Genomic DNA, 21,908 nt, shown 5'->3' with positions numbered 1-21,908 from the left:
GGACAAAGTAAATGAGATATTTTTAGGTATATGAATTTTTTTCTTTCTTGTTCATGTAATTTTTTCGTATTTATATACGGTATAATCAGATTATAAAAATGCTAGTACTCTGCACAATTCGGCATACAAGTAGAAACAAGAAACAAATCACTTTAGATAAAGTTTCTCCAAGTTTAAAGTTGGTCTCTTATGTAAATAAAATTTATCTACTACAATATTCCAAAAAAACTAGAAAGATAACCAAGGTGCCGTGCTCACTTGAACGTGCTCTTTACATTATTGATTCGGACTCCACCGGCGTTTGATAAATTATCTCTCTATTCTAAACACATAATTCAATTTAAGATAAGAATTTTTATGTCCTCCATTTATCTTATGCTAAAATGTGTGGAAACCAGTTCCATCTTGGTCCTGCAGCTTTGTAAATTTTTACTCCTTTAAACACTACAAGTCATGATTTGATGAATATTGTCATTTATTAATGACGAAGATAAACAACTAACTACAAATAAACTACCTTAACTACTAGGGAGATCCCAGATAAACATAAAGAGACTTATTAAGCGCCTAATTTCAAACAGGCAGTGGGATCTCCCTAAAGACTAAGTAAGAAATAATTATCATTGATGAATACACATTAAGAAGATGGGAGATCCCAAGATAACATATATCCAAACTAGTCTACAACAATGGCAGGTGCCGTGCTCACTTGAACGTGCTCTTAACATTATTGATTCGGACAACACCGGCTTGATAAATTATCTTTCTATTCTAAACACATAATTCAATTTAAGATAAGAATTTTGAATTGAATGGCACTCATAGATCGACCAGGATTTTGAGTGAAGATTATATAATAACTATAAGATTAATCTAAAAAAAAATACACGACCATCCACATCAAATTTGTGCTTACACATTAAATTTCTGCTACTGTAGAGTAACTGATGGGTGTAAGTTGGCATTTTAGTTTGATGACTAAAGACTTCCGTGACTTTTTTATGTGTGATGTTTATTAACTTTTTTAATTTCACATTAATTTATTTATATTTCATTGTTCAGTCGAACTATAAACCATTAAAGGATTGACTGAATAACTATTTTTATTCATCAAGAAATGAATCAAAAAACCGCATCGCAAATAGTTTGCGATGCGGTTTTTAGGTTCATTTCTCGATGAGCAAAAAATATTGTTAATGCTTATAATTCTTTTTTGAATACAAATAATGTTTAATTAAGCTAAATTTATCGTAAATAACAAGAATCAACAAGATACAAACAAGTAAATGTTATTAACACCGCTGGGCCCTGCACTGCGATTACTCACTGACGCCAAGTTGGACAATGTTTTATGATTGCGATTTTTTGATTACTTGTGCATTTCCTGGCATTACTACTGATAGATCCTTCTTTTCTATGCCCGCTCATAAACATGGTATGGCGGAGTTCTACCCTCCTCACAAAGTGCCTCTGAGGCAGTATGCCATGTACCTTTGTTTACATTTTGCAATCCTAGGTATGTTGCACATAAATTTTGAAAACTGGTATTTTTTTAACTGGTGTTTCTGAATAGCAGATATCCTCGTTGATATTATTAATCGCTTCTTTTATGCAGTGATTGAACAAAGTGGTTTTTAGTAGACGTTTATCTATATTTCATTCAATGCGCATTTGCCAAAACAATTACATGTAGAGTAATACTTCTTTGTCTGTGGAGTTATCGGTCTTGACATTATCTAGATTAGATTTGCCTTTGATTAAAAGATTAAAGAAAATATACTCAATGAATGAAATTATAAATTAATCAATAAAAATAATTTGTTAAAATGTATTTTTTTCGTTTTTGACAAAAACCTACAAAGGCAAATTCAAATATTATACACTATTCATTCATCTGTTTTGTTTTTGTACGCGTTATATATTTAATTCTCAATATCTTCATAATTTTTACATGTATATGTAGCAGTGCCCGTGTGTAGAAAGAAGTTCGGCAATCACTCATTTATCAGAAAACGAATGAATTGGTCAAAGTGAGAGATGGGGAGAAAAGCAATGAATTATATTTAAAGTTATAATGAGTGTTTAACATGGAAAATAACAATGTTTCATGCATCTAGAACTTGTTGTATTTCAAACGTATTTACTCAAAAGTAAAATATCTTTATGAAATTGAGCTTACTAGATTTGTATCATGTAGACAGATTCTAAAGAATACCGAGTTAGCAGTTTCTACATCCTCCTCCTTTGTTCGTATTTTTATTGCCCCCCCCCCCCCCCCCCACACACACACGTTTGCTGTGTTTAAATTCCGCTTTCTTCTTATTCATGTTTAAGAAAAATAAAATCAATATTCTACTATTGCTTCACCAAGCCAGAACCACCTAAACATCACGTGACTATACGTTTTATGATGTCTTAAAAGACAGGGGGTCAGGGATTGCCATGAGGCCCTGGTGGGTATCAAGGGGAAAGCTCCCGAATATTAGGAGCTTAAAAAGCAAAATAAAATCTTAAAATTAGTTTTATTGTTTTCATTAGCGATGAATTAAATATAAAAATATTTAACATCGTAAAATTATTGATTGCAACGTCATGGCTTTAAAACGATGGATTTTTCTGTAAAGTACGTATAGGAAAAATAAAAACAATTAGAAACAATTAAAAAAAAGTTAGAAATGATGATTTTGATACGATATTTTCATATCTGAGTTAAAATTCAAAATGTCTTATACCACAAAAAGGTAAAACAGCAAAAAAAAATAAGCTGGATCCGCTATTAAAATTACCTTGAAATGTATTATGTAGTTAAAAACTATAAGTCCTGGAGTGATTAATCTCTCACATGCAGGGTAGAGAGTGCGATGGTCTGCTAAATAGTTTATTTATGATGTCCACAAGCCTTTAATGGAAATCATCTGCCGTGCATAGGCAGTGCACTGGCAATGTTCGTGCAGTCAAACGATTGAATTTTTGATACGATTGGTTTTTTTTTTGGTGAACCAATGAACCCATATGTTCGTAATTTGATCGTGCGGAGGTAATGCAATATACGTATATATTTTTTCCAATGCAACAAAAAATAATAAATAAATCGGCACAGTTTTCAATAAATATCCAGAATAAAATCACAAAAAATGCTATTTACTGCAAACGTTTTCGCCATTCCTGGCTCTTCCACACACACACACACACACACACACACACACACACACACACACACACACACACATATATATATATATATATATATATATATATATGGAACATACCGAGTAATGAATTATTTCACTAACATTTTTTGTTCACTTCATATTTATCCTACGGTCATACATTTTGGGTTTTGTTGTTTGTAATTTGTTATACGTCGCTTGCAAACTATTGATCGATTTTAGAGAGTTTTCCGAAGCTGTTTTACAAAACCTGATAATTCTTTTTATAAATGACACCTGTGTAAAAAAGGCTTGAATTGTAAAATCTATTACCTTTTTCCAGAATGCCATACATGCACTTTGGGCAAAACTGAGGAAAATCTTTTGAGAAATATTGTGAACATTATATTTGGGATGTGCAATCTTGATCAGATTAGAAAGAAAATAAACTGCATCATATACTATATTTTATGCTAACAATTAAATGGTAATTTTTCTTTTCAAAGTACCTTGCTAATGTCGGAAAACGAAGTTAAATGGAAATATTTTAGGTACATGACTTTCATTATTCATTATTCATATGATTTCATTGTATTATATCAGATTAGAAAAATAATAGTATCCTGCACGATTTGTCACACACGTAGCAACAGCTAACTAAAATCTATTATTAAGATAATGTTTGAACGTGTCTCTAGATTGTAGCCTTTATGTTAATAAAATTCTGTTTACTTATAATATTTTCAATTGGAAAGATGGAAATATAATCTAGGTGTTGTGCTCACTTAAACGCGCTCTAAACATTATTGATTCGGATTCCACTGGCATGATAAATTATCCTTCTGTTCTAAACACATACTTCAATTTAAGATTAGATTTTTTTAATGAGCGGCATACAAGGATCCACCAAGATTTTGATTAGTATTATAACTTTAAGGTGTAATATCCCTCTGCTATTAATTTTGCCATAAATGTTTTTAAAAATTTCCTATTGATTTTCATCAAAGTCAATATCAATCGATTCATATGAAACAAATTTTAAGTGATGAAGCGCTGCTAGATTTTTCAAAAATTGATAAAATGTCTAATCATGATATAAAGAAAACTAGACATAGTGACTAGAAAAATTTTTTTTTAACATCGCAGCATAAAATTAAAAATTCAAAATGTATATGAAAATAATAAATAGTTATATACATTTTCAATTCATATTACAAAACATATTGAAGCGCTGCATTTTAGTTCAGAATAGCACTTTGTTGTATAGGTTTGCAACAAAAATTGCTTCAATCAGCAAGAGTTATCTTTCTTTATCATAGACTATTGAAGGTTTTACATAAAAGTTTTACATACAGTGCAAGAAAAATTGCCACAGTTTCGTAAATTTCAGAAAAGGTTTTCTTTTTTAAATTTGGATAAGATAATAGTAAATGGATATATATATTTAAGAAATCCTAAAAATGTAAACCAGAGCATTTTGTTATGTACATGTAACACAAAAAGGGGATCAAGTGAATAATCTTCCAGTAATTGGTATGATATCAATACAGGGATATACTGTCTTGAATCAAATGAGCTGAGATATTAGGTTTTTTTTTCAATTTGTTTTCCCATATCTGCTCCCTCAGAATAGAAAAGCTTTATTCAATTTTAAACATTTGAAATGTTATAAGTTTTAATTAAACGATTTCAACTAAGTCTAGAATAATTGTCTTGGTCACATTTTCCCCAATTATAATTCATTCAGCTCTGTGAACGAGCTATAGATAGAGAAATAAAAATATTCAATCCAAATATTTTCTGGCCTAAAACATCAAACATGTACCGTACATGTACTGAACAAGTATATAAGATTTAGTTATATTTAAAAAAGAGAATAAATATATCGGGAGGGGGAGGAATAGTCATGTAGATATTGCCTCATAAATACTTTATCATTATGATACATTTCTTGTAATATTTTGTAAAAGTTTTCTTTACTTTTTTGCCCCCCCCCCCCCTGCTTCAAAAAAGCCACGGGGTTCAGTTCTAATTTTCTTTTTCTATCTTTGAATTCAAATAAGTGTATCGCCTTCCAACATAAATTGGGACCATGCACCACCTCCCTTGTTGTTACATGCATTAATAATTGTGAGTTAACAGAAACAAAGTGATATTATTTTCTACAGAAGTTATCTCTCTTACCAGAGGGACATTCCACCTTAAGATTAATTTAAATCAAAAATGGACAACTATCCCTTTGTGTTAAAATTACAGGCCCAATTTATGCTTCTGTAAATTAAGTGATAACTTAGACTTCTGTGACTTTTTATGCTTCTTGTTTATTGATCTGATTAATTTCACATCGTAGTTATATTATATATTTATAATTGTTCAGCCAAACTATAAACCAATTAAATTTTAAGGGGGATGTGTGGCCATCTTTAATATTTGAGGATAAGAATGTAAACATTTCTTGAACTGGCTTGTTTCTGTCCAGAACGGACCAAAACTGTTGCCAAAAGATATAAAAGCACTAAATTTGAAATTCTACGTGTTGTTTTGTATGCAAATTATGCATACAAGAACAGAACAATGCCTTTTTAATCACTTAAAACAGCTGTCGAACTGCACAGCTACAAACTTATTTTGAAGATTTAAAAATCTGAAAAATATGAAGGGGGTTCATTGGTGTCATTTGTTGAGAAAAAGGTTGAATTTTGCACAAAAATGTAGAAACTTTGCCTCAGAAAAGGTCACCCTATTTTTATCAGTCACCATGGAATCTATATTTAGAACAAGAAAATTCCATGCTATACTTAAAACTCCCGTGTCTATGGAGGCACATTGACGTTATATTTTCATCGATAAGAATAAATGTCAATTCAAACCAATCTTGACTGAATGTGACAAACTTCTTTATACCACTTCCAATTGTATTGTTTTAGTTCTATGAGTTTAAATTAAGTTAAATTCTTATTAGAAGTATGATAGGGGTCCAAAATATTAATTGCCTTACAGAAAAAGTACACATATATTTTTCAAAGAAAATATAGCTCTAATGTACTTTCATTTTGAGACTCCTTTTAAGAATTGATTACATAAGCAAGCGTTGCCCTTTTTTTTTTATAAACAAATGGTTGTAGAGTGGATACAAATGACTTCCTTTCATATTTTATCATATTTTTAAATCTTAAATTTTAGTCTGTAGCTGTGCGGTTGAAAGTGATTTGAAAATGCATTATTCTGCCCCTTGTATGCATAATTTGCATACAAAACATGTTGAACGTCATGTTTATTGCTGTTGTATCTTTTGACAACAGTTTTAGCAAGTTTTGGACAGAAACAAACCAGTTTAATAAATGTTTACATTTTTCTTCTCAAATGTAAAAAATGGCTGCACACCCCCTTAATGTGTATTTAACATGGAAAATAACAATGTTACCTAAAACCTGAAGGATTTCACACGCAATTACTCAAAATTGAAAGATTGGAAAGAACAGCGCCTACTGGATTTGTAAACATGTAGACAAATCTTAAAAAATCCTAAAATATGAAGAGGTAGCAGTTTCCACATTATTTTCAATTATTTGTATTTTTATACACTCCCCCATTAATTACTTTCAATTACTTTAACAAATGTAATTAAATACATTTCAATTACTTTTATATCTTAAGAATATATGCATGTAGAAACAGCGCTGAGACACACAAAACTTTTTTATGGTAATATCTATAGCGGTTTGCATTCATTTTGATCATTATTTATAGATTTTGCTTTAAAATAATATATAAACATTACAATGGGTACTAAATTCGGTGTTCTTGGGTTCATGTTTGGTTCTGAACAAGATTTTTCATACTAAACTTTTATTCCTGGCATACTACATTTGTTCTTTGGTATGAGAGGACTTCAAACCTTAACAAATTATACCTTTTCTAGAGTGGCATGTTGTATAAACACATCAAACATAATGAGACACTTAATTAGTGTATAAACACAAGCCCATTTAAAACAGGTATGCAACCTAAACATAATTATTAATTTCTGTCTGTCATTCTCCTGTTAACCTTATATATCTGTACATGCATATAATTGTTTACATTTATTTGTACTGATAAAATGTATTGCTTAAAGATAAAAGTTAATGAAGAACTGAACTGAATATGACACCTTTTTAAACTTTTAAATTAACTTGAAAAAAGTAATTGAAATGTAATTGAAAATACATGATATATTTTGGAATGTATTTAAATACTTTCAATTACTTATAATTGAAGGGAGACTCAATTACAAATACTTCTTTCAATTATCCCATCCCTGGTAGATTATGCACTTTCTCCCTACTATAGTCTGTATGTTTAGAAAAATCATAAAATAATTAGTTGGTCTACTTTTGCTTCAACTAGCCAGAACCACTTCAACATCACGTGAATATACGTCATAAATTGCATACATTTTTTCCTCCATTGCTTTTGCATTACGTCTCATGGTATGCAACATGAAAAACTTCCCTCGGCCCTGGTTTTGTATACAAATAATTCAGGGGAGTATATTAAAGTGATTAAGGTAAGGGAGTTTTATGTTCGCAAGGATTAAGAATCTTACTTCGAAACACATTTTTTATTAAGAAAAGAATTTAATACATATATTTAAGCAGTTAAATGCGCTCTTCGGCGATTTATGCAGAAAAAATAAATTAATCATTGTTATAGTACATCAATACGTTGAATAAAAGAAACAGCCATGTCGTCTGACATCATCATGTTTATTTCGTGCAGTCAGTGATTTTTCTTAGGTTGTTAAAGATTCTGACAGATCGATAAACTGGTTAGAACTGGATCGTGTAGATTTTAGTCATGACTATGAATCACAATCGCTTTCTTAATAAATATATGATGCAAGAATTTTGTTGATTTTTGGCAAGATGCCCAGCAGCAGACGAGTGGTCTATAAATATGTAAGAGCACTGTTCCTGTTTCAAGTGCTTTCATCCAAATACATTACATAATACTTGAATCAAGGGTGGATCCAAACTGGCGGGAACGTGAAATATTTTATATGGCAGAGTTTTGGTACCGCCAAGAGACCTTCATTGGGCCCAGGGCTAACCCTGGTGGGGGCAGGGTGAAGCTTACGGAAGATCCTGTAGCCCTTTTCACAAAAAAACTTACGATTAATTTTTATCGTAAGTGAAAACTTAAGTTTTTATTCATTTTCACAAAACATCTTATGAGATTCTTACGGGTAAAATTTGTCGTAACTTTACGATAGCACATACCCTCTCGTAAGTATTTCAAAACTGTAAATGATAATCGTATTATGTAAAATATACAAGAAAAACAGCTAAATTTAATGTTTTAAGCCGCATTATACCATTATTTCGCATTATATAGCAGTTATTGTTGAAAAATACACAAATAAATTCTCCAAAAATTTTTACGGCAAATTTTTCTCGTAAGATTTTCCTACGTCACACTAAACACACATGATTGTGACGTCATATTTTGATTTCTACTACACCACACTGATTTCACTCGATGTAAGTGGTACTAGTATATAATTTCAGTTTTGCATCTTTTTTATGAGAATGTTGGTTAATTTATATGTTTCTCCTGTTTTATAAGAATTATTAAGTGAATTCAAATCGTTGCTAGGGAAAGGATAACTCGTAAGTAAATTCTTAAGTGAAACCTGTTACGAATGCGTTCGTGAAAAGCACTTCTGCATTTTAAGGAGTTTTAAGAGCAAAACAAAATCTTATAACAAGTAATAGCTTTCCAAAAAGCTTGCCTGACTAAACAAAATTATTCAATGGAAACATGCATGTATCAATTTGAAATAAATTTAAATTTCGCTTCTGATCATAAATTTAAAAACGGAATGTGCAAATTTAAGACGAAATGCCAGTCTTTTCTTCGATCTAGAACATGTACATATATTTCACTTGAAATTCGATCAATTATCTTATTTATTCAATTTTGTTTAGGCATGTACACATATTAAATAAGTGCATGTAAGCTTGAAAGCTGGAGATTAAATAGTTATTTTTTTTTAAATGTATTTGTTATATTAAGATGCAAAGTCAACTGAAAGGCATTCTAAAAAATTTTCAATCATACGAAATGTGAAAAGGTATGCAAACATGTATTGTTTTTTAATGTGTGTGGGGCAGCTTCATCAAAATCATCCTGACAAGCAATTAAAAAAGGATGAATTTTCAAATTCATGAACAAAACTCCAATTCAATTAGAATTCCGTATTTGCAGTTTCATATATTACATGCTGCTACAAAAGTGGAAGGGGGGGGGGCAAATCCATGATATATAAATTTAAGAAAAGTGCCTGCTGCAAAAAAAGTAGGAAAGGGGAAGCAGCCCCCCCCCCCCCCTCACTCCAATCCCCAGTGTTACGTGCCTTTGATGTAAACACACGGTGTGCTCTGGGGTATTCACATGATCCCAACAGACTCGTCCACTAATCGGTGCGCAAAAATGATGAACGTGACATTATGGCACAAAGTCCTGCTTTACCATTCACGCAACGGCTGAGATCATGAGGTGGCAGGGGATAGTTTTTTTGGTCGAGGAAATGTGAGGCAGATAGTGCTCATATATGAGATTTTTCAGTGGGTTTTTAAATTTGCTAAAATCGGTTTGCATGCAGGGGACACACGGTCCCGACTCTTGAGAATTTTTAAACATTTCAGAATAAAACAAGTACAACTTACATATAGCACTATAAAGAATAGCCAGGGACGGTCTCAAAATTTTCTGTAAAATTGCCTTTTTTCACATTTTCACGGGTCCAGAACCACGCTCCAGTCCCGACCAACTGCCATAAACTACCATAGGATTGGTAGCTTAATGTATACCCATGCAAATAATCAGCAATTGATAGGGGGTCAATCACCTTCTTTTCGAGTGACATTTCGTGTTCTGAACCCACCCTACTTTTCAAGCACAAAACCGAAAGTGAAAATTTTGGCCACAGTTTTGCATTTTCATTCCATATCTGATGAAAAGTGCTACCAGTACTAAAGTGTCATTATATCAATGAAATTGACATGAGCTCCTCTATCCACAAAATGAGTGCAATAAATATTCTACCAATTTATACCCCTCAAATAACCAGCCAAACCCCAGGTTCTCCCTTTAATTTATTTCAAAATTTTGAACGGGTCTTTCCTTCGAAACTATCCCCTGCCACCTGGTCCATTTGTTTGAATTAACTCGTCCATTGGCAGAGATCCATGGGGAGGGGGTCAGAGGAAATTGGTGACTTTATGATATTTTCCTATCTGCATTAAATTTCAAAATGTCCCTTATCACGTAAAGATATAATTTCGATATAAAAATCTGAAAAAGGTGTATTTTATTTACACACACTTATCAGAAAGCATGAACATACATGTGTGACCGCGTAAATTTGTACGGTGCAAGGTAATTCTACTGGAACTGCATCCGCCGTGTGAAGTACGAACGGGGTGAGGGAATGTTGGCGAGGGGGTGCAAGTATAAAGTTGTGGCGCGCTGTAAGCCGTAATGTATAAACGAAGGATAGGTATGCTGTATTCCTGGAGGTCCACCAATTTGCAATTCCAGAGAAATAAACAGACAATTGGTGCAGGATTCCGTTTTTATTGGTCGAGACTCAACGATGGCAACATTATATCAATTTAACAGACAGACATGTTACAAAAAAGTCGGATATGGTCAGTATATAGTGGCCTCCAGACTCAAGACTATGGGTGAGTCGGACGTGGCCGAGGCTGGCCGTCGTATTCCAGACTGTCGAATAACAATTGTAAATAACTATACAATGAGTTAAGTTTGACAGGTGATGATATAAGTAAGCTGAGTGAAAGGTTCACAGATATAAAATAATTAAATAAACTCAATGAGTCTTTGATATCCAAGAAATTAAAAACTGATAATTACACAATGTTGTTTTAAGAGATTAGCAGTCCTTGAGACATGACACTTTGTCTCTTTGAAATCGCATATAGAGTCCGAAAAGTGTCAATCACTAAATAAATGAGTAACTTTGTAAGAAATAAACTGTGAGAAAATATTACAAAACAGATGTTGAATTTTAAAAGTAAAGTCCAAAATAAAGTTATAATTGAACAGTGCATTTTGCACGGTGATACATGTAAAAGTTTTTCGGGAGATTATTGAAAATTTATAATTGTTAAGTGCATAACTTAAACTTTTTTTTAATTTACATACTTACCTAATCGTCATCATGCATTTCTGCACGTTAAGCTGCTCTCATTTATATAATAGTCAGACATATTTAATTAAAAAGACCGTACACGATTCCTGTACAAGTCGAAACACGTAACAAAAACCTTTCAAGATAAAACTATCGAAGTCAACGATTTTTGTGTTTATATAGTAGATCTGTATTGTTAATCATATTTGTTAAGGTACAATATTTCAAACTAAAAAGATAACCTAGGTGCTGTGCTCACTTAAAAGCGCTCTTAACATTATTGATTCGGACACCGCCGGTCTAAAATCTTATCTTAACTTGAAGTATGTGTTTAGAATAGAAAGATAATTTATTTTTGATCGATTGGCACACAATAATCGACTAAGACTATGATTGAAGATTTTATAATAACTTTAAGATTAATATGCAAACAAAAATGCTCAACCAGCCACATTTGCGCTAAAATTACACATCAACATTACTGTTACTGTATGGAAAGTTAATGAAGCTATAAGGGTGGGTTAAGTTATTTTGGATAATTTCTTGTCTACTTTTCAGTTCATTTTATTTATTCAGTTTATTTCGCTCACACCACGGAATGGTACATGAGGTCAATCATTATATACAGTTCAAAAGTCAGAGGTACATTTTATAAATGAATAGATAAGTAGTAGATAAATAGTAAATAAGCATAAATATACAATCTATACAATGAAGATAGGAAAAAGTATAATAATGGAGAACAGACTATTATATCAAACTGTATATTTTGATAATAAAATAACATAATTTTTTCAGGTTTGTAGCATTTGAACAAGACATAAGTTCACAAAACTTAATAGTATTTGGCGCTGACCAGTATTTATCATCAAGATATCTACTGACAACTTAGATATTACAATTAAAACATTGTTTAATGAGAGCATACATTCGGTTTAATTAACAAAACTATTTTCTAAAAATTGATTTCAAAGTGAAAAGAGTAAATGTGGCTAAAGATTGAACCCAGCGACATAATCAAAGGATATTCTATTTCCGAGCTTGACATTATAAAAGCAAAATAATTGGTCTCTCAAAGATTTAACATTTAAAAAGGATTATTTCTTTCAAAAATTGAGCAAGGGTAATGCATGCGACTTTTCAAACCATTTTTTACAGGCAGTTAATTGCAAAACGATATAGAAAATAAAAGTCTCGAAGCGTTTAAATTTTCAGGTATATGTACGTTGCTGTGATAAATATATAGTTCCTTTATGACGTCCTTAAGCCTCTTATGGAAATTGTCTTTCGTGCATAGGCAGTGCGCTGTCGGTGTACGTGCAACGAAGTGATTTATTTTTTATTACGATTTCGTTTCTTTGAGGACCAATCAACACATATCCTTAAAATGATCGACAGCGCGGAGGTCATGCAATGCATGTACCTAGGACAGTGCGTAATCAATTTCAGGACTGCGATTTAATAAACTGCTTTTAGTTTTACGTTCAACAATAAAAAAATTGTGAAGGACACAGTTTGTAACAACCCCTTTGTTAAAAACTTCTCTTTACATAAATGAATAATTATTTCACGTACTATTTTATTTTGGATATGTTTTTTAAAGACGTTTATATAATTATGTAAGCAAAAAATCGTACGTCTACGATTACACTTTAAACTTACGACAACCGTACGCTTACGTTTATGGTGCTATTCACAAAAGCCGTTGTAAGACAATAACGTTGTCGTACGTCTGTTACAGTCGTAAGTGCGTGTAAGTTCTTAGTTACCGACAATGCTCATACGCAGTAGGCATTGTGGAAAAATGACGTCACGCTGTATTTTCGCTTATTTACATTCGCGGAACTTTTTTAGCGCTTTTGAGTACAGACATATATAACGAAGTTACTTTTTTCTTTCCATACGCCTATTCTAATATAATTATATATGTTTACAGTTATCGACAGAAAGAAAATTAAAATGTGCCTCACGTTAGAAATGTTTCTTATTGTAATAAGATAATTCCTTGTTTGATAATATATTGTTATTATATTCCTGGGAATAATTTTCTTACAAAAAGAAATATTTTTAACGTCAGACGCATGTGAGAAATTTTTTCTGTATGAAATTTATTTCACGTTTAAAACTACCAAATAAACTAAAAAAGCAGAATTTGTTTGTAATAAAACGTGGCATACTTAAAATACGGTTTAAAAAACACTGTCAGTTTATCGCTACATGTACATTCTAAATATGTCGGCTTTTTTTTTTTGGGGGGGGGGGGGGGTGTCTGTTTCAGCGATAATATAGTAACTAAGTATTATCACCCACGTTGGCGTATCCATTGATAACTTTCCTTTCGATATTGTGAATTTTTTTAAAGGTCGTCTGGAGAATAAATGAAATATACATTTAACATATTTTTTAATTTATCTATGAAAATCAATAAGAATTTATTAAGTTAATGGCTATCATTTGATATTTATTAAAGTTATGACCTAACATGATGAATTTTTGTGCATAATTTGATAAATTTTGAGATCATTCTTCATTGTATTAATATTTGGCGATTGGATCTTGTGAGCTAAAATGAATTGTGCAAAGGTATCAATATTTTGATCTTTTAAATGAGTTTAAAAGTTGTTTCAAATTTTTAAAAAAAATTGTTAGACACAGATTTCTTAAAGCCTGGGTCTACCTTAAATAATTAAGTTTTTTAGGGGGACTAGACTGACCCCGGGCCCCCACCTCTAGATCCGTGCATGATATGTAGTACGTTAATTACATTACATTCTGATAGTTAATTAGTGTGTTTGCATATGACTATCGTTTTACTGATTTAATGCATTTGTAGGAATAAAAGAAAACGCTTATATTATAAAATAATATAATTATAATTTTCGTAGTTTTACCTAATACTGATTCGATACACCCGGAATCGATGGCGCGTAATATATATCTTTTTTTTCTATATGTGAAGGGTTTGTAATGGTGATTTTCTATTGTATGCTTGAATGATTATAATTGTGCTTCAAATATGATTAAGAAAAATAAATTCCAACCACCATTAATATATTTTGCTACACGGGATACAAAAGGATCTCTGACACTGTCTTTTCATGGTAAACCATAGCACATTATTAGATAGGAGTTCCTCTCTTAATTTTGCTTATAACAAAATAAAGGTAGTCCCTAGAACCACCGTAACTCAACTATAAACATATCCATTATAGACTTACGTCAACCCAGTAGTAGACGTAAACTTACGTCTGTTTTTTGACGTTACGTCAAACGTACGACATTTTGTGAATAAACAAAATCTTTAAAACAAATCTTACGTCAAACTTCGTCTATGATTAAACGTACGATTTTTTGTGAATAGATCCCCAGCTGAAACCAAATCCTACGGGATAAGAAACTAAAAATCATTTAAAGGCATTGGTGTAATCAAAATTAGAATATCATATATTGAGTATTTACGCTTTTACATTTTTTGAGATGTTCATGTAGACAGATGAAGTAATTGTACACTTTTCATGTTCCAGAGGCATTCATTCAAACTCATTACATACATATTATACTTACTTGATTCAGGGGCGATTCAACTTATTTCAGAACAGGTGGGAACGTTGAATAAATTTGGGGGGCAGGGGGGTCGAGGGCGGCCTGGAGTGGGTCTAAGGGAGAGAAGCATCCGGAAGCTACTGTATTTTAGAACAAAACAAAATCTTTTATTTAGCTTTAATTAATTAATAATGATGTTATAATTAGCGTAAAATTCAAGGACATACCGCACGTTTCTGAGTTACGGGACATATTACACTTTTTGGATTTCTTGTGTATATAGTAATCTCTTATGATAGTTAGTTTGCTGTGAAAAAAACCTTTATTATTTATAATACTAGATTTTGACCCGTGCGTGCACGGGTTGATATAAATATCGGACATTTACGAAATAGATACATCGACACACCGTATATTGTTGACATTTGCAAAACCAAGCTTTAAGTTTAAAATAATGCTATTAATTTCACTACATTCTGCTGTTTTGGAATAATGTAACTGTGTCTGGGGAAAGGCCTTCACCACAGTTAAAATGCCTCCCATATACCTGTAATGTAGCAGAAAATTGCAGAATCGCCCTAATTATTAAAATTATTAAAGTTGCATTGAAAATAACAGTCAAATTGTTCATAACAAATCATTTTGAAGCTGTAAATACCTTTCTACGAAAAGTTTAATTCTATAATTGCAGAATTCAACATTTCTTCAAGAACGTTTTTTACACACCATGTTGACATTCGAAACTCTCGGTTTTATTGTAAATGAACTGTGTTAGAGTTATCTCCCGTATTTTTTATGATGAACGGAAAAAAATCCAATGAAAATTTACACGCTTTGTTTTATCGTCTCTGAGTTTATCAATGCAAATGTGATATTGTGGAAACATAAAATAAAGAACCTCCCGCGATTTAGCGTCAATGTAATGCGCAATATTGTAAAATCCAAAAAATTCAGATGATTTTCGGAATTTTTTGTGGAATTTTCGTCGATTATTTTAAAATAAGTGAAGCTGGATTCAGAAATAATAAAACCAAACTGGTAATCTTCAAGTACCAATGATGTTAAGAAAATATCAAACAAAAACAGTACTCTTCCGATTTATCGGTATTAGAACCCAAAAATTCGAGTCTATTATTTTAATAGTAGTATAGATATAGATAGATTAACTTAAATCAAAACCCCCGTCGTCAAAACAACTCGCTAATTAGATAGCTTGTCACGTGTTACTGTAGCGTCATATGCGACTTTCTTCGATCAGCGTATCGTAAACACATAGTAGGGTTAGGGATATCTTCCTAAAATCTATAACATTTATTTGCCATGAACAACCTTTTTTTTTAAGAAAAAAGCTATTGCAGTATTTTTCATCTATCTTAAAGCCCTTCGGGCTTTATTGGATTCAATCACGCCCCGACCAAAATTATCACTTCATAATACTCAGAGAGTGATTCCTTATTCCTTAGATAATTTAATTCTGGTTGTTGCTCGCTTTCCGATTAAATAAATTATTTTATATTGTATGAAGAATGTTGTCTACGTCATAGTAAGATTAAGTAAGATAGTTTAAGGTGGATCTCTACACCAAATAAGTGTAGGAGATTTTTGTTGCATGCATTTGTTACCAATACTAGGCACAGTATTCAACAATAATATACCTCAAAATACAATACACTATTTTCTAGAGAATTTTTAAAATATCAGTCTGGTTCCAGAAAACCCCTTATTCATCAAATTTTTAAACATTCCTGTTTTAAAATTCTTATGAAAGTGAAATGTTATTAAGTTTAGAAATGAAAAACAAAAAAATCATGAATGAAGTTTGTATGATTTTTATTGGAATCCACATAAATATGAAACTAAAATATAAAAAATTCTTTTAAGGCAAACTGCTGGACAAAATCCCACAAAAACCTGAAAATATAAACAATATTCGTTGGTGAATGGGATGAAGAAAAGAAATTGAATGAAATTGAAAAATTAAAGGAAATACTTAATTATTGCAAAAATCTTGGTATGAAAGATCCTGTTTAAGAGTTGTCTTTCTTTATTTTACATGGTCTCAAATATCTTGGGATCAATTTTTTAATTAATAAAAATCACGAAGAAAAATTAAAAAAGGAACAAGTTTATGCTAAATATGTAGATATAAGATAAGTAGTGCTTATGATAATGTTTGAAGCTGAAAAATCATATTATTGATGAATGCATTATATATATTTAACTCTTCAGAACAAAATATTAGTAGTTAATTATATTATAAATTGCCTTTTACTTTTTTATATACAATAGCTATTATAAACAACAACCATACGCATATTAATACATACATTAGATGTCCATAGTGATACACATGCATGTGTGGAAATGAAAAACATGCTCCTTTTCAGAATTATGTCTTTCCCTCATTTGGCTTGCAAATCCGGGCTTCCACTGCTATTGCTACCTAGTTGTATCTATTTTAATCAAAATACATTAGTTTAATGTCAAAGTTTCAGTGAAAGTCTTTTACTGCAAATGTTTTTTTTTAATTTGGGAAGTTAGGATCAATTCAAGAGATCGTACTACGGTACTTTCGTTTTATATTCATCATACATATGTTTAAATGAAAATTTGACATCTGCTTACCTAAATCGATAATCCGCCACATATGTATGATCGTCTGTTGCAGATGACATGACAAAAATGTGTTGCCAATAGCAGCAGAGCAGGGAAACGGTATATTATTTAGATTCCACGTTTTCCGTAAAAACAGCTGATAATCAATGTTAGTTAAAAGCTTTAAACAGGAAGAAAATTGACATATTTTCTAAGCGTTTTGGTGATTTCATTCCTATCTCACCTCCTTAGTTAGAAGAGTTCAATTAAACGGTGTATAGCTATTTTGTGCCACGACATAATGTTATCAATCCGGAACACAATGGCGTTTCGAACGGAAGTCAGACATGTTTTGACGATGTAGCCTTCCACCTTAATTAATCACTTGGAACTTCATATTGTTAAAGAAGACAGGTACGTGTTTCACCAAACTCTCTGCAAAAGAGTTTGTATTCAGAGTAAAACTTAAGAATTAGTATTTATAGGGTTAAATGTATGTCTGACTGAAATAATCAAATGGCTAAATACATTTACTATTGGTATCAGTACATGTAAAAAAAAAAAAAAGCAAAGGATTTGCATTAAAATAAGAAATACATTTATAACATACAAATCAAAATAAACAATCAATTATCAATTGAATCTTGTTTGATATATGTTTTACCTGAACGGAAGCTTTAATGTGAGCTTTTCTGATCACCTGTTGTCCGTCGTCCATCCGTCTGTCTGCCTGTCTATCCGTTAGTCTCTCGGTAAAGTTAACGTTTTTGTAAATTTTTAATTATTAATTTTACACTAGAAAAAACTTGGTCAAAGTTAACCAAACTTGTTCCAAAGCACTCTAATGGAAAGGAAACTCTTAATTTATTTTAAAATAAAGGGCAAAATCTGTTTTATAATGGAGATAATTGCAAAGCAGTAAAAGCAAAGTGTGTTCCACTGTACAAGAAATGCCAATATTTACACCAAAGCTTGTATTTAATTCTAAACTGTTAAAATTGTTACCCTCGGAATATACTCGGGACCAGGAGGAGTTCAAACATAGAAAATGTTTTTAAAAATCTACTTTTCGAGAACTACAATGCTACAATCTGTGAAATTACTATGCAAGCATATTTAAATAATGTAGATTCTAAATTACCGGTATATAAATTGTGACCCCAGACTAATAATGGGGGCCCCAAAAGATGTTCAATGTTTTACATTTTAACAATATATAGAGCAAATGTTTGAAAATTTTCTTCCTAAGATCAACAATGCTACAATATGCATCATCGAATAATGTATATTCTAAATTACCGGTATATAAATTGTGACCCATGTCTTGTTCTAGTGCCCTACGAAGAGTTCAAAGTTGAACATAGAAAACATGTTGAACAATCTTTTTCTCAAAATTACAATGATGCAATCTGTGAAATTACTATGCGAGCAACCTTAGGTGGCAGGGGACAGTTTTTTTTTTATACAATTCACTGTAGCCAAGGGATGCATGTCTTCGGAACTCTGTAACTAGAATTTCCTCAGGTCCCATTCAGCACAAATACCTTTAATTCACCCTTAATAAGGCCAATCACCAATTTCTGAAGAAAATTACTTGTCAAAACCTGTAAAATTCTCTACATACTGGTTTTAGGAAATTTTGACCCTTTCATATTTTGCAAATTGTTCATGATTTTTCAGCTTTATAGACCTCCCACAGCTAATTCCCTGCAGAGGGTTGACCTTCCGCACCGCGTGCATGTTGCACTATCACATGTCAGAAACTTACCGGTGTATAGTTTACAATGTCCCATCCACCTACTTTTCGTGTTATTTACCTCACGTCTGTAACTTGAAGTTCCACTGTGTAAAGTCAACACAACAGTCATAGACGCACGTTTCGCATTTTACTTCTGATTCTCATGTACCTAACATATGGGGCCTACATACTGCATATCAATTTCAACAAGAGACGCCCCTCTAACTAAGGATAATCATTAAAAATCATTTCATGAATTTTAGCAACACTCATTAGCCTAGAAGTACAGCAACTCTCAATTTTACAAAAATATTGACGGGTACTTTATCCGAAACTGTCCCTTGCTACCTTAGATAGTGTAGATTCTATGTTATTTAAATTATGACACTCGGACAAATACTACAGCCCCAGGAGTTCGAAGTTGAACAGAGAAATATTTAGGGAAATATTACTGAAATAAAAATATAGGAGAAACTATTGGTTTATGGGTTTTTTTTTACATTTTTATTTGAATACTTTTTTATTGTTTTACCAACAGGCATGGCAGAGAAGTTGAAATACCATGCATTCAAGAGGAACACTCTTCTTGAGGAGCTACAAACTATTCTACACGAGTATCCAGATAATGAGCAAATTATTAAGGTGAGAGGATCTTTATGTTATTAATGATATTATTATTTGAGTAACTTGGTAGGTACATGTACGTGATCAAATCATGAAAATCTGTTAGAGCTTCTAAGATCCCTTAGTAACCAAGTTTATATCACGATAGACTTGCAACATCTTTTTTTTTATTTCTTAAATACATAAAATGAATATATATCTTTAAATTTCAGGAGTTACTACAAAATGCAGAGGATGCAGGAGCTCATGTTGTCAAAATGGGATTGTGTACCTCATCGAGATCGGAACATCTACCTGACCCGTACAAAAAATATTTATCGGTAATTCTTCTGGTTTTGTTATTTATAAACATGATCAAGTAAATAACAGACATATATCCACAGTAAGTTGAATATTTTATTTTAAAAAAATATTAAATTCAATAGATTTTACTTTATTAGGTAAATCAACGAATCTCATTATCTGTAAAAATCGTAATCGTACAAAATGTAGCATTCAAAATGTGTTAAATATTATTTAATAAAAGATATTCATGCAAGATATTTCAAAATGTATTTTGGAAATTAATACTTTTTGCTAGATTTTACTAATAACTTTCCTTTAGTAAAGTTTAAAATCTTTTGTTGTCAACCAAAAGTTAAAGTCGATGTTTAAAGTAAAAAAAAATTGGACAAAAAGAAACAAGACAAATTAAAGACTTACAAACACGTTATTTCACTTAACATTCCTAGATTATACGTAATTCAGAAGATTGTAATGGTTTCTTGTAATACTTAAATAAAAATAATCTATTATAATCTAATAAATGTCCTTAACTGAAAGATTATATAATTAAGGACCTGCTTCGGGGTTTTAGGGTAGTCGGGGTTTTAGGGTAGGTCTCTGTTTATATGGATCTCATTTACTGTCGTCACAGGGCGAAAAACCATCTTTAAGCAAGTCCTTAAAGGTGGCTTAAAGGTGACTTAAAGGAGCTTAAAGGCTATACAACCTTTAAGCCGCCTTTAAGTCACCTTTAAGCAAGTGCTTATAGGTCCTTAATGTCCAAACTTCTTTAAGCCACCTTTAAGCCACCTTTAAGCCATCTTTAAGCATCTGTAAGTGGCATTTACGCTCTCTTTACACTGCCTTTACACTGTCTTTAAGTGGCCTTTAAGTCAATATTGATCAAGCTGAACAATAAAAACATATATTAAATGCAAAAGCTCTTTTATAGAGATGGGAGGGGGTCATCCGAGTGATAATATAATTTCCAAGGAAGGGGGGTGTGTGTGTTCCAGGCGGTTTTAATCGTCGCTCCATTAAACACAGATCGCTATCATCAGCACCGCTCCGATGGACACAGATTGCCGTTATAAAATTCTTTATAATTTTTTGGGGGTTTCAAAATTATTGTAGGGATGAGCGCAATCTTAATATGTGCATAAAACTAATTAAAGTATGTTTGTTTCCTATTATAAATTAATCGGTGAAAAAAATCTCTCTCTCTCTCTCTCTCTCTCTCTTTCTCTCTCTCTCTCTCTCTCTCTCTCTCTCTCTCTCTCTCTCTCTCTCTCTCTCTCTCTCTCTCTCTCTCTCTCTCTCTCTCTGTTCCTCCGGTTATTAAACAAAATAAAGATAATGAACCAAAAATGCATGATTTAATTTGATAATCGGTTTAAGGTTTGTATTTTTTTTTTCAATTTTCATTATTTCCAACTCTAGATCTGCTAGATACATGTTAAAGATGAAAAGACTCTCAACTGCCTTGTTATATCGGGCAGGATATTACTGCTTTGTTTGTCTAGACACAGTTTTGTTCGTTTGTGTATATCTAATTAGAGTCTATTGTTTGTCCAACTTAAGAAAACCCCTGGAACTAACACAGAATATACAAGATATACACAACAGTTGTGTCGTGTGCCCAGGTGCATGTTTGTGTATATCTAATTAAAGTCTATTGTTTATCCAACTTATGAAAACCCCTGGAACTAACACAGAATATACAAGATATACACAACAGGTGTGTCGTGTGCCCAGGTGCACGTCAGGGTTTCTAAAGGCGTTGAATCTTAGTATGTAC

General features: G+C 31.9%; 1 protein-coding gene and 1 long non-coding RNA gene across 6 annotated transcripts in view; one reads left to right on the top strand and one right to left on the bottom strand.

Annotated features, from left to right (window-relative positions):
• The window catches only part of LOC128155681 (sacsin-like), a 90,580-nt gene that overhangs the window by 48,357 nt on the left and 20,315 nt on the right, over positions 1-21,908 (top strand). For 2 of the 5 annotated variants that reach the window (XR_008239629.1, XM_052817514.1), the window contains exons 2-3: positions 19,761-19,864; positions 20,059-20,166. Coding sequence is in view for 1 of the 5 variants with exons in the window: in XM_052817514.1 (XP_052673474.1) it covers positions 19,763-19,864; positions 20,059-20,166 (210 nt within the window). In the remaining 4 variants the exon portion in view is untranslated. Of the gene's footprint in view, positions 1-7,624; positions 7,699-17,557; positions 17,899-19,760; positions 19,865-20,058; positions 20,167-21,908 lie in introns of those variants that run through there. The other 3 variants (XR_008239630.1, XR_008239631.1, XR_008239632.1) reach the window with 3 other exon arrangements.
• LOC128155683 (uncharacterized) lies at positions 16,443-17,649 on the bottom strand. Its single transcript, XR_008239634.1, has 3 exons — positions 17,515-17,649; positions 17,217-17,342; positions 16,443-16,800 (listed from the first exon to the last, which is right to left on the bottom strand). It is a non-coding gene; the product is annotated as an uncharacterized LOC128155683 (long non-coding RNA).

The sequence above is a fragment of the Crassostrea angulata genome, chromosome 7, assembly GCF_025612915.1.
Source record: "Crassostrea angulata isolate pt1a10 chromosome 7, ASM2561291v2, whole genome shotgun sequence".
NCBI classification, from domain to species: domain Eukaryota; kingdom Metazoa; phylum Mollusca; class Bivalvia; order Ostreida; family Ostreidae; genus Magallana; species Magallana angulata.
This window is presented reverse-complemented; position numbering and strand designations above follow the sequence as displayed.